General features: G+C 38.3%; 1 protein-coding gene across 1 annotated transcript in view; it reads right to left on the bottom strand.

Annotated features, from left to right (window-relative positions):
* Positions 1-14,361, bottom strand: part of LOC121866255 (DNA repair protein REV1-like) — a gene marked incomplete in the record, with an annotated part of 281,011 nt that overhangs the window by 105,718 nt on the left and 160,932 nt on the right. Inside the window, 2 exon segments of the mRNA XM_042365872.1 lie at positions 2,335-2,488; positions 9,044-9,763. Of these exon segments, the coding sequence (XP_042221806.1) occupies positions 2,335-2,488; positions 9,044-9,763 (874 nt within the window).

Below are 14,361 nucleotides of genomic sequence, written 5' to 3'. Positions count from 1 at the left end.
CAATGCTGTCACCCAATCCTCCATTCTGGCAGGGTGTGAAGGTGCATTATCCAGGACTAGAAGAAATTTGTTGGAGGTGTTTTTACTGTCAGCATACTCCTTTAGCCAGTTGGAGAGGTAGCCAACCTGGTACAGCACAGTGGTCACCCATGCCTTGGTATCCACCTGACTTGCTGCATTCTGAACTATTATGTGCTCAGTGAGGGCTGCCGTGAGCTTGACAGAATTCTGATGTTCCTCTGGATGAGTCAATCCCATTCCTCCCAGTCTCGGTGGTACTGCAAGGAGTGACTTTTCTGCTGAAGTTAAGTAAGGGTTTTTCACTAGTATTGAGATAAAAGTGACCTTAATGGCTTCTTCCAGAGGGTGGAGGAGGGGTCAGATATTGGGGATGGTGCACATCAGGTAATTCCAGTGATGCTTGACTCTATGGGTGAATGCTTCAAAAGCTGCATGTAGCTCAGTTTTAGCAATCTCCGAAAGAGCATGAATTTCTTTCGCCCACTCATTTACCTTTCCAGTTACGTACTCGGTCACGAAATCACTCGTGCCTAATACCACACCTTGATGTCTTTGGCCCTCCTTTGTTATTCTGACCTCATTTCTGCCGATCATGGTACATGTATTCTGGCTTCACAATGAGGAAGGACTTGCTGGCGTTTGGTTGGTACCCTATTTGTGGACCTCGTGATGTTACCAGGTCCCACCACTTTTTGATGTCCTCCACTTTTCATGCTCCTGTAAGGTCATCAGCATAAGCCTCTTACTACTTTTTTATATTTTTATATTTTTGTATATAACAATGGCTTCCAACCTCCCCCAATAGCCACACCTTTGCCCGAGAACAATTAGAATGGAGGACTGTGGTTGCCAACCCTCAAATATTAGGACAGTACTCTGATTGATTGATACTGTATCTAATCAGTACAATAAGACTCATACTCTTAGATCTACAATGATTCTTATCATACCCCATAACACTGAGCAATCAATGTATTGTTTCACACATCACCTATGCTTGAGGAAAACCTGATCACCATTTTACAGCCATTTTTCATGCTAGTGTAATGATTGTTTATCAGACCACAGCTTACAGCACAGAGAATTACAACACATATAACATTAAGTATAGGCCCACGAGGTAACACACATACCAAGTTGACACACCCTGGGTCAGGGCCCAAGGGACCTGACCCTGGCCACTAAGTACTTGACGGAGTAACAGGACCTACAACCACACCTTGGTAGAGGTCATTTGCCGGCTGGTTCTCCTCAATATAAAGGCCCTGCAGTCCCGGCCACGGCTCTCTCTCATTCGGGTCATCATTCTGTTCATTCACCCATTGCTCCAGACTTCACTGTCACGTCACTATCGACAGAAGACAGAGTCACGCTCGACCACCCCAAGTCTCCCTCCCGACCCCCGCATCACCAGCTAAGCAGTCTCCCATAGGAGACAGTCCAGAAGCACCTGCTGGGCCTCCCTCAGGTCACACGCGAGTCTTTGTCAGAGCTATCCATAGGGTGAGTTACTTATGGTGGGAAGTGTATTCATTTCATGTTTGTGTCCGAGAGTCAGTGTCTAGTAACGTAAATATAATGTTCGAGTAATGTGTCCATGCCACATAATGTGCTTGTAACTTTGATAGAAGGTGTTATTAATGTGTCAATGCCATTGTCATAATTATTAAATAGTTGTATTGAAGCAGTGTTTGAGAAGATGTCTCCTAAGAACATAAGAATATAATATAAGATTAAATAACTAACCGGCCACGCTACCAAACTTCCTCTCTTTACATTCCTATTACTATGAATATTCTACCTATATGTATATCTTCTATATGAGTTTTGTCTTGTTAGACTAGCATGGGTTAGCCATGGTTACTTGAAGGCACCTCTCCAAGCTGAATAGTCTATTGCAGCCCCTTTTGTCAGATTCTTATCTGAGATCATTCACACAACCTCTCCCCATGTCATTCTTGGCCTACCCCTATTGTTGTTCTTTCTCGTCCCCTTCACATTTAAACTCAATCATCTCTTGACTCAACTGATCTCCTTCATTCTCTTCACATAATTGAAAAATCTTAACCTAAAGAAACTCACAAGTAAAAGGTGGTCCCTGAACACTATATGACCATTGTATTGTCAAGCTTGGTCAAAAGTATTGATTGAAGTTCTTGTAATAATATGAATCATGGAATGATATGACTGGGAAATGTATATAAAGAACATTATCCATTGTAGTAATATAAAACAAACTTTTTTCTCTTTAACCATAAGCCTGAAGAAGATCAATAAAAAGTCTTAGATTTACATAAAAATAAAGGACAATACCTATCCCTTGAAGTCTTTGTTGTTTATCTGGTGATCTTGACATATTTTCAGTTGTTGAGAAAGATAATACTGCTGCTTGTTTTTGGCGTCCCAAATCCGACCGCAGCTCCTCCCTAATATCTTCTGGTAAGGCTTCCAAGAAACTTGAATCCACCTACAAGATCAATCACAACTTATGAGTGTAGTTCAAGAAAAAATTTAAAATATTGTAACATACAAAATCTGTATTTTAATTTGATCATGTCTGATGCTTATTTGTTCTAAACATATAATTCCTTCTAAATGTTGACTGAGAAGCCATTATTAAAACAAAAGGCTTGATTGATTGATTGTGGCAATAACATCCCAGGTTGTGCAACAGCTTAGGTCATATGCTGCCAAATTAAACTAAAAGCTTAGAAGACTAAAAAAAATACACTTCTCCACCCATATTTGCAAATTCACTTTTTCAGTGAAAAATTATTAGTGACACTTTATTCAAGATTCACAATAAAAATTCTGCAATCTGCAAGGCTATTAGAAATTTTGTGACTGTCCGTTGGCAGATGTGCATCTACCGCACACACTCTGTGGTTAGTCAGTTCTCTCATGTGTGCCGCACTGTTCTCCCCTTCTCACTACACCCAGTACACGGACACGGGATTGATTGATTGATTGTGGTAATTACATCCCTGGTGATGCACAACAGCTTGGGTTATATGTTCCCTATTTTAAATTAAAGCTTAAAAGACTAAAATCACATAATGCAAGGTAAATAACATAATTTATATATAACATAGAACTGTCATTAAACCATTCAAACATTAATAGATAAAACTCAAAGTTTGTGTAGAAGGCCGGTTTCACCCACGAAGGAGAGGACGTCCCCTTCTACACTACCCATGCCTCCCCCCAGCCCAGCCCCAAACAGATGGCAAGACCCATCCCCCCAGCACTGGGAGAGGTGCTTACGACGAAGATCTATGAGATTGGGACACTCCACCAGTAGGTCTCGAACAGTTAATGGGACCAGGCATTTATCACAATGGGGAGGGATGCTCTTTCCATTAAAAAAACAGGAGTCAGCCCAGTGTGGCAATGTGGAGACAGGAGAAAGCAGTCTCCCGGTGGCGTGACAGTCCCCGATATCCCCAGGCACCCAATGCAGGGTGGATGTGGCGGAGCTTGTTTGCTCCGAGCGCATCCCACCTGTATTTCCAACTCAAGCAGATGGCCGTTCTCATAACTGGTTTCATATAAGAGGCAGGTAGAGGGTAATGACTCGCCACAGGACAATAAGCAGCTGCTTTAGCCACAGTATCAGTATGCTCATTCCCCTTCTCCAAACAAAAATTGACTTTCTGGCCCTGACATTAGATGAAAAACAGCCACTGTAAAATATCTATAACTAATGGATATGGCGATGTGACACTAGCTAAGGCCTGGAAAGTAATACGAGAATCACTAAAAATTGTAAAATCATTATGAGGTTGGGTAAAATTAATCTTGAGGGCAAGTAAAATACCTGACAGCTCTGCAGTAATACAGTGGTCCCTCGGTTAACGAATGGTTCGATTAACGAATTACCTCCCATAAGGATATTCAATTCGGTTAACGAACAAACCTCGATTAACGGAATCCTTACGACAAACACGTTTTGTTGTGAGCATCAGCTGATGGGCTAGTCTGCCAATTCAGTAATCTGTTCTATGTTTACATTCGTTTCCAGTGGAGTAAATATCAAGAAAATTGTGCTCTTTAATACTTGTGTATTTTATAAATTAAAATTATTGATTATTCTATAATTTAGCCATCCAAGCTCTGTCTACAAAAAGTTTTTCATATATTATTTTTGGCACGATATATGTAATTTTATTTATTTACTGAAACTCATTTACATGCACACATTCTCCTAAGGGTAAAGCTGTACTGTACATGTAATCAAAATAATGTACAAAATGATTATTAAAATTTTTGTCTAGTGCAAACTATCACATGTTTACATTCAAATTAATCACTATCTTATAAGAATTCCAGCAATGTAAATTATATTCTCCCCAGTCACTTCTATGACATTTTATAAGCAAAAAACATAAACTCAATCTAAAGGACATAAATAAACAAATAAATACTTCACTAGACCTTAGGTGCCAACTGTCAAACATGTCAGTCACCCCCCCCCCTCAGCAAGGGTTTGGTGGTTATACAGTAGGCCTTAAGTTTTTATCTTATATAATATCTCAGACTAAAGTTAGGAGATTGTAATTTGCATTGCAGGAATCCTTGCAAGACAGTGAATAATTTGAATATAAACACCATATATTTTGCACAAGAGATAAAAATTTTAGTACATTAGTGTACAGAACTGTAGTACATTTTATAATGTAAAGTTTTTCCACTGTATTTTTGGGTAGATTTTACACAAATTTCTTCATTTATTTTCATTCATTTATATGCATACACCATACTAAAAGAAACGTAAAAGAAATAAATGACCTAAGTGCAAACCTGTATTGTACATGAACTAAATGGTTACTGTACTAAAATTGTTATGTCTAGTGCAAATTACAGTTTTACCCCGCTTAACACGCTTTCACTTAACGCGTTTTCGCATATACGCGGTGCCTTGCCAAAGCTGAACTTTCACTTAACGCGGGTTTTTTCCACATATACGCGGTGAGTGTCCGAGACGCTATTTTTAGATTTGCCCCACCCGCCACCCTGCCTGACTGCCTGTTTTAGCTCATAAAATTCATACAAATTACCAGGCCAGAATATAATTTACATTGCTGGAATTCTTATAATTTGGTGATCATTTTGAATATAAACATCATATATTTTGCTTTAAACTTACAATTTTTAGATAAAAATTTTTCTCTAGGTAACTATGGTATCTTTTGTCCAAAATATATGACATTTATATTCAAAATATTCCTGGTCTTACAAGGAATCCAGCAATGTCAATTATATTATCCTAACTTTAGTTTGAGGTATTATTTATTAAAATTTAGTGGTTATCCCACACATCTCCTTGGGACGGTTGGTGGGGGGGAGGGAGGGACCAACCGACCATCTGTTACCCTGTGAAGAATTATTATTTTTTTTTATTAACTGAAGATATTTGTTTTAGCTCATAAAATTCATACAAATTACCCGGTCAGAATATAATTTACATTGCTGGAATTCTTATAATTTGGTGATCATTTTGAATATAAACATCATATATTTTGCTTTAAACTTACAATTTTTAGATAAAAATTTTTCTCTAGGTAACTATGGTATCTTTTGTCCAAAATATATGACATTTATATTCAAAATATTCCTGGTCTTACAAGGAATCCAGCAATGTCAATTATATTATCCTAACTTTAATCTGAGGTATTATTTAATACTAAATGTTAAAAACTCTGGAAGGGAGGATTGGTGGGGGGTGGGGGGGAGGGTTGGGACTGACCGCGCGGTTGGAAGAGGGGGGGAGGCAAGGTGGGGTACTTTGATTGACAGATAGTGTCGTGAAGATTATTTTTTTTTTATTAACTGAAGATATTTGTTTTAGCTCATAAAATTCATACAAATTACCCGGTCAGAATATAATTTACATTGCTGGAATTCTTATAATTTGGTGATCATTTTGAATATAAACATCATATATTTTGCTTTAAACTTACAATTTTTAGATAAAAATTTTTCTCTAGGTAACTATGTTATCTTTTGTCCAAAATATATGACATTTATATTCAAAATACAGTATTACCCCGCCTAACGCGGTTTCACTTAACGCGTTTTATCATATACGCGGTGCCTCGCCAGAGCTGAACTTTCACTTAACACGGATTTTTTCCACATATACGCGGTGAGTGTCCGGCTCGAGACGCTATTTTTAGATTTGCCCCACCCGCCACCCTGCCTGTTTTAGCTCATAAAATTCATACAAATTACCCGGCCAGAATATAATTTACATTGCTGGAATTCTTATAATTTGATGATCATTTTGAATATAAACATCATATATTTTGCATTAGACATACAAATTTTAGATAAAATGTTTTGAGTAAATATGTTATCTTTTGTGCAAAATATATGACATTTATATTCAAAATATTCCTGGTCTTACAAGGAATCCAGCAATGTCAATTATATTATCCTAACTTTAATCTGAGGTATTATTTAATACAAAATGTTAAAATCTAAATTTTTCACCCAACCTTTCTCTTGAAGGGACGATTGGTGGGGGGTGGGGGGGAGGGTTGGGACTGGCCGCGCGGTTGGAAGAGGGGGGGAAGGCAAGGTGGGGTACTTTGATTGACAGATAGTGTCCTGAAGATTATTTTTTTTTTATTAACTGAAGATATTTGTTTTAGCTCATAAAATTCATACAAATTACCCGGCCAGAATATAATTTACATTGCTGGAATTCTTACAATATGATGATCATTTTGAATATAAACATCATAGATTTTGCATTAGACATACAAATTTTAGATCTACTGTAAGTATTTTGTTTACTCTGAGCAAATATGTTATCCTTTGTGCAAAATATATGACGTATATATTCAAAATATTCCTGGTCTTGCAAGGAATCCAGCAATGTGAACTATATTATCCTAACTTTAGTCTGAGGTATTATTTATTACTAAATAGGTAATATTCTGTTTTCTCCCAAACATTTCTCTGGTAAGGAGGGAAGGTGGGGGGTGGGGAGGATTGAGGGACCAACCAACCCAGCTGGCGTGGTGTGGAGGGGGGAGGCAAGGTGGGGTATTTTGATTGACAGATAGTGTCGTGAAGAATATATTTTTTTTTTTTATTAACTGAAGATATTTGTTTTAGCTCATAAAATTCATACAAATTACCCGGCCAGAATATAACTTACATTGCTGGAATTCTTACAATTTGATGATCAATTTGAATATAAACATCATAGATTTTGCATTATACATACAAATTTTAGATATAATGTTTACTCTGAGTAAATATGTTATCTTTTGTGCAAAATATATGACATTTATATTCAAAATATTCCTGGTCTTACAAGGAATCCAGCAATGTCAATTATATTATCCTAACTTTAGTCTGAGGTATTATTTATTACTAAAAAGGTAAATATTCTGGTTTCTCCCAAACATTTATCTGGTAGGGAAGGGTTGGTGGGGGTGGGGGGGAGGGAGGGACCGACCGACCATCTGGCGAGGTTGGAAGAGGGGGGAGGCAAGGTGGGGTACTTTGATTGACAGATAGTGTCGTGAAGAATATATTTTTTTTTATTAACTGAAGATATTTGTTTTAGCTCATAAAATTCATACAAATTACCCGGCCAGAATATAATTTACATTGCTGGAATTCTTACAATTTGATGATCATTTTGAATATAAACATCATAGATTTTGCATTAGACATACAAATTTTAGATATAATGTTTACTCTGAGTAAATATGTTATCTTTTGTGCAAAATATATGACATTTATATTCAAAATATTCCTGGTCTTACAAGGAATCCAGCAATGTCAATTATATTATCCTAACTTTAATCTGAGGTATTATTTAATACTAAATGTTAAAATTTAGTTTTTTCACCCAACATCTCTTGAAGGGAGGATTGGTGGGGGGTGGGGGGGAGGGTTGGGACTGACCGACCACCTGGCGTGGTTGGAAGAGGGGGGGAGGCAAGGTGGGGTACTTTGATTGACAGATAGTGTCGTGAAGAATATTTTTTTTTTTATTAACTGAAGATATTTGTTTTAGCTCATAAAATTCATACAAATTACCCGGCCAGAATATAATTTACATTGCTGGAATTCTTACAATTTGGTGATCATTTTGAATATAAACATCATAGATTTTGCATTAGACATACAAATTTTAGATATAATGTTTACTCTGAGTAAATATGTTATCTTTTGTGCAAAATATATGACATTTATATTCAAAATATTCCTGGTCTTACAAGGAATCCAGCAATGTCAATTGTATTATCCTAACTTTAGTTTGAGGTATTATTTATTAAAATTTAGTGGTTTTCCCCCCAAAATTTCTCAGAGGGAAGAGCCAGTGAGTATAGTGTGAGAAGAGGGGGAGGGACTTGAGTCCATTATTTGAATGGACATTAACTTGGCGACTGTATTTCTTTTAAGTATTAATTGTGTGCATGTACCATCATAAAATTAAGATGTTATTTTTACTAGAACATAGGTATTGTGTTGGAAAAAGTGGAGTTTGGGGGTCGGGCCAGTTTCTATTGGAATTAATCCCATATGTTCTGTTGTTCACTTAGCACGGTTTTCACGGTACCCTGTGCGTTTTATTGACCGCGTTAAGCGGGGTACTACTGTATATATAAAGTGATTTAAGGGCGATTTAGGGGAATTTTAGGAGTGTTTCTGATTTTATTCATTTTTGGCTTTACTTTGTATGGACTTTTCTGTGAGCTGGAACCAATTACCCAATATCCCATTGAAATAATGGATTCGGTTAACGAACGACTCTATGGAATGAATTGTGTTCGTTAACCGAGGGACCACAGTATGTGTAGTGATAAAAGTGTATAGCTGCTGGTGATTAATAGTATTCAATGTCATAATCCAAACGTGCATTATCTGGGATGTTCCCATAATTGTATTTATTAAGACTGTTTCTCACCTACGAGGATGCCATCCTACAAGAATCACTACAAGAAAGAGGCATTAAATGTTAGTTCTTGGAGCGAACAATAAACAAGACCCAGTAACTTACCTGAGAGAAACTGGTAATTAAGCCTTCATTCTGTGCCTCTTCTGAATCATTGTTTTCTTGTTTGCTGAATTCTCGATTTATACTTCTTGCAAAATCAGTCAAATCATTTCCTCCACTTAACTCACTCATGTTTATTGCTGAACTACCTTCCTCGTGTTTACTATTATCAGATGTGTTGGTCTTGTACTCTTGTTTCCCTGATTTCTCGGAGGGTCTAACATAACCAGATGTGCTTGGCTTTCGTTCATCATTCACCACCACAGCATCACTACCAGTGCTATCACTCAGATTTGGGATGGTGAAGCCCTGCTGAACATACTCAGCAACCACTTCATCTCTAATATCCTCAGGAAGAGCCATGAGAACTTCTGGGTCAATGCTGCCTTTCCCAGCTGATGCACTTTTGCTTGTTAAAGGCAATTTTTCATCATAGATTGCTGCACGATGTCCTGTCCTAGAGCCTTGTGCCTGAGGTGTTCCTGGATGGCTTTTGTAGTCTGGTTCAAGCTGTAATTTGGAACTTGTAGTGGGTAGACCTACCTTATGATCCTCTTGAAAGGAAAAATTACCCATTTCTGTTGACTTCAACGGACTGGGTTTAGAGTTACCTGATCTCTTCTTGGTGTTAATCTTGGCTGCTAATAAAAAGCTTTTTATAGACAATCCACGGCCCGATTCAGAGCCACCTGATGTTCCTTGATGTCCTTCCAGACGTGAAACCTAATTATAAAAAATATAATACAGTATAAATGATAATTATCAATACAGTATTAATTTACTGTATATGTTTTTAATGTAGTAAAAGTACAGTAGTAAGAACCTAAATAGCAAATATATTATGTAAATATTGTATTACATACAAGACAACTGTGTCTTCTAAATATAAATTAATTTACACCATTCTCTTTTTAATGAAAGAGTCCTTAACCAGTGATCAGTGCAATAATATATTTGTGTGAAGCATGTGATGATTAATTATATTAAGATCTATTTTTTTTTAATTAATTCCTGTATCATCTACTTAACAATAACTTGAAAAGAAAAAAGATACAGTACTGTACATATATTCTATGGCTGAACTAATTTAATCAATAACCTTAGACCTATCACATATATCTTTGAACTCTTCATCTTAGACTAAAAAAGACTCAATCATGTACCCAGAGGTACATCAATCAATTAAATTTCATACAGTAATTTAACACAGACACGATATATTTTACATAACGCATGCAAGCTTATGTAGCACAGTTTTGTTGGACAGAGATTAGTAATGCATGTAGTAATCTACCAATACTAGTCAATACCAAAATTTTGTTTTACATCTTTAATAACTTATTTAGTCTATACAGTCATTTACCTCTTACAAATTACAGTATTATAAAAAAATCCCTATCAACCTGAAATCTTCAAATGCCACACTAAACAATATTAGTTTTAACCCTTAAGCCCTGGGTTAGGGTGCTGCTGGCAGTACCCCCCATGCGGGGTTAAATCGAGAAAAAAATCAACATTTCCAAAATTAATTAATAAAAAAAAAAATTGGCGGGAAAATAGGCGGACGTTCTGGAACATCACCCGGGGCCTACGGGTTAGAATATCATCTATGAGGAACTTAACATGATGAAACTAGTGGTTTAATTATCATGAATTTCTAATACACTTTGTAGTTTCTGTGTCTTGTCTAAATTTGGAATCAAAATAATTTTGACTTCTACTACTGTACATATTTCAGGTAGACAGAGATAATATGTTGTTGATATTTGAAGACTTCCTCATTTAAGTCAATCTCCAATAAATATGAAATGGAGGATTATTCCCAAAATCTTATTTTATGCCCAAATCTGGACCAAGTGATTATTACACCCATCAAGTCTACAAGATGAAAACACAGGAAACTCTCCAATACCTGTATATACTTACAGTACAGTAGCTGGAACTACAGTAAAGTAATTCACTAATTTGTCATACTTTCATGTTCCAACCTGAGCACTTTTAAAGGGATCTTGGAAACAAAGGTTAGCAAAAGGCCAAAGGCTATCAACAGGGTTCACGTGCTACCATGTATCAACAATTGTTAATTTCAGGATGGAGAATTGTTTTTCTTGTAGAGTTTTGTTGAATAATATTTAGCTTAATGACAACCTCAGCAGCTGATCAAGATACGATTAACCTAACCTTGAGGATGAATTAAAAATGGAGTCTTTCTTCTCTAATATAGTAAACCCTTGAAGATCAGGACCCGGGAAATCTGGATTTCGGAAGATCCTGACAAAAAATTTGGGGGTTTTGGGCTAAGAAGCCTCCTAGAATTTTCCTGAAAAACATTCCCAAACCAGAGCAAAGAACATTTTAGGCCCGTGAGCGCTGTTTGACCCGTCAGCTGCTTGGACAGGTGTCCGAGGAGGTGGGAAACACTAACAGAGTTGATAATTGTTATTTGTGGGAATATTATTTCATTCACTCTAGTAATGATACAATGTTTCTTATTATGTTATCGTAGGTAAATGCATGGTTTATATACGGTAATTTGTTTATCACTACATTAGTACTGTAGTTTTGGTGTTTCTTATATCATTTATTATTTGCCGGAAAATCAGGACAATTGGCTTTTCCGGACAGGTGTTCCCCCCCCTTTTAGTCCAGATCTTCGAAGGTTCACTGTAGTTGTAAAAATTCTTCTCTTTTGTGGTTATGAGACTAAAAGTCTCACTGTCCTTAAAAAAAAATGGAAGAGCACAAACTGGAATCTACATACAATGCATCTGTCACATGGCTCACCTTATCCCATCATTCTAGGCTTCAAGCATCAGTTCCAGTGCTACCCAATAGGTGGAATGAGGGTAATAGGGTTACTTAGTCTAGGCTTGGTCATGGAATGGGGTTTCAGGTGTCCACATTTGTTCCACAAACTGAAATATATTTCAGAATGAAGGAGGTTTGCCTTCACCTCAACCCCAATCCTGCATGAAATCAACCTTAATCCTGCCACTAACTGTCAGATACTTATCTGAAATTCTTAGCAGGAAAGGGTTATGAATCAGTGATCTTGCTGTTATGTTGAGGCTCTGCCAGTGTTGAGAGTAGAGTCAACCCTCGCTTTACGCGGTCCCACATTCCGCGTTTCCACGTTAACGCGGTGCCCTGCCAGAACCTAACGTGCTCACATTACGCGGTGCGTGAACCCCATTACGCGGAGAGTGTCCGGCGCGACGCTATTTTTAGATTCGCCCCACCAGCCTGCCTGCCTGTGCTCTTGCCTCTCCCTCCTCCTCCCTCCCTCCCTCCTCCCTCCGCCTGGGCAAGCCGTGGCCCATCACTTTTTGGTAGATTTTAGTGTATATAAACAGAAAATAATTTCAGTTCAATATTTTGCAACCTTTTGCTAGGTAAATTTTAGCGTGAAATTTATCGAAAATCTAACGATACTGGCTGCATTGTGCATTACAATTAAATAGTGAACATTGCTTTCTGACTTCATTCTTTAACAACCCAACTAACAATATTTTTTCTGTTTCAGATTCTGATGCATTTATAAGTTGATAATATTTGCGATGGCTGCTGTCAGGACGAGGAACCAAAAATCAACCATCTCAGTCACTATCTTGGGTCTGGGGAGAGCTCCTGAAGTGGAGTTGCCTACATTGAGATGCTTTGAGATACGGTGTTTTAATCAGGCAAATCAGTGAAAAAGAACCAAAGAACTACACAAACAAGACATTGCCAGTGATATGACCAAAGCTGTCTTGGCACAGTACACTGGCTACTTGCTCAGTTCAAGCCTCCAGTCATAACAAGTCCAGAAGAAGATTAGTGAGAGACTGCTAGCCAGTTGGGAAAAGGCAGAGATATCTCTCTTGAGAGAGGAAAACTTGCAGTTAAGGACAGCTTTGCCAAGCAACTGGACCAGTTATTTGACATAATTACTTGAAGTGCCCAATTGTTCTCTGTCCTGAGTTTGGATGCGATCGTGACTGTAAATCCGAGGCCCACATCTCCTGTATTTGCAAGCGTGAACTGAAGATTCCTGTGATCGAACTGGCATTTGTCAAAGCACAGAGAGAAGCTGGCAGTATAGGGGCTCTCATGATTTCTAGCCAAGATATTCCAGTCAAAGACAGGAGGCTGCCACAGAGAGACAGAAGAAGAGAAAGTTGCCGAGGAAAAGAGACTTGAGAAAGGCCAGGGTGAGGTAAAAAGGCCGATGATTGAGTCAAGCTGATTCAGAGTTTAATGACTTCCCATAGCTGATCCGAGTGCTGACCAGGAGAATGGTGACTTTGTCCCTAACCCAAAATAATGATCCCAAACCTTCCAGGCATAAGATTGAAATAGGAAAGATATCGAGCATAGCTCTGGCCAGCATGCGACACCACACTGGTCTCAGAGAAACTGCAGAGATAGCAACAGCTGCCTGGATTGACGGTGGTTTGATAACACCTGATGATGTTCACCTGGTGATAGATCATAACAAAGTAAGGAGAGCTCAGGAGAAACTTGTCAGTAACCTAGAAGGAGTTTGATAAGGGGATAAGAAAATGGAATCAATTGTTTGTTCTTTGATGGGAGAAGGATGACACTAAAAGTGTTCATGAGTTGGAGATTCTGACAAGTTGTTCCCTGCCATGGTGAAGGAGGAACACTACTCCTGCTGCAGTGAACCAGGAGGAAGTATTTGGCATTTCACTCCAGAAAAGATGACATCGAAACCAGCTGAGATAGTGGCAGATAACATTGTGAACTGGCTCAGAGAGGAACGTAGACCGGCCTGCAGGCCATTGGAGGGACAGCACCAACACGAACACAGGATTGGCAAGGGGGTCATACAGTGATAGATGACAGTTGAACTCCCACTGCCTCCAGTCCAGTCTCTGAGTTCATCAAACACCATGATTTGCAGTGCCATCAAAACTGGGGTCATGCCTGATAGACTTGCTTACCTGCAGATGGGTCGTCTCACATTCTAGGTGGCTCACAACGGCTCTCAGGTTCTGCAGAATTTGGGTCGCTCATCATAAACTGAAAGGAACCAGCTTCACAACCTGAGACTTATTGTCCAATTCATCGTGAGTGTCTACTTGCCAAATTGGTTCAACACCAAGGTCAAGTCATCGTTCTCCAGGTCCGAGGCATGTTCTCTTCCAGCTTGAGCTCCTGAGAGTCAGCCAAGGAAGGTTGTTCAGATTGTGGAGCAGAATGTGAGGAGATCTTCCTGGTATGCTCATCGAGGCAGTTCTGCAGACAATGCTCTGCAGTAAGGATGAGGAGGAGAGAAGAGTGGCAGTCAAAAGATCTTGGATATGAGACTTATGAGAGGA

This window comes from Homarus americanus, unplaced genomic scaffold (assembly GCF_018991925.1).
Source record: "Homarus americanus isolate GMGI-L3 unplaced genomic scaffold, GMGI_Hamer_2.0 scaffold32583, whole genome shotgun sequence".
Classification (NCBI taxonomy): Eukaryota; Metazoa; Arthropoda; class Malacostraca; order Decapoda; family Nephropidae; genus Homarus; species Homarus americanus.
Note: the sequence above shows the minus strand (reverse complement) of the source record. Positions and strands in the feature narration are given on the sequence as shown.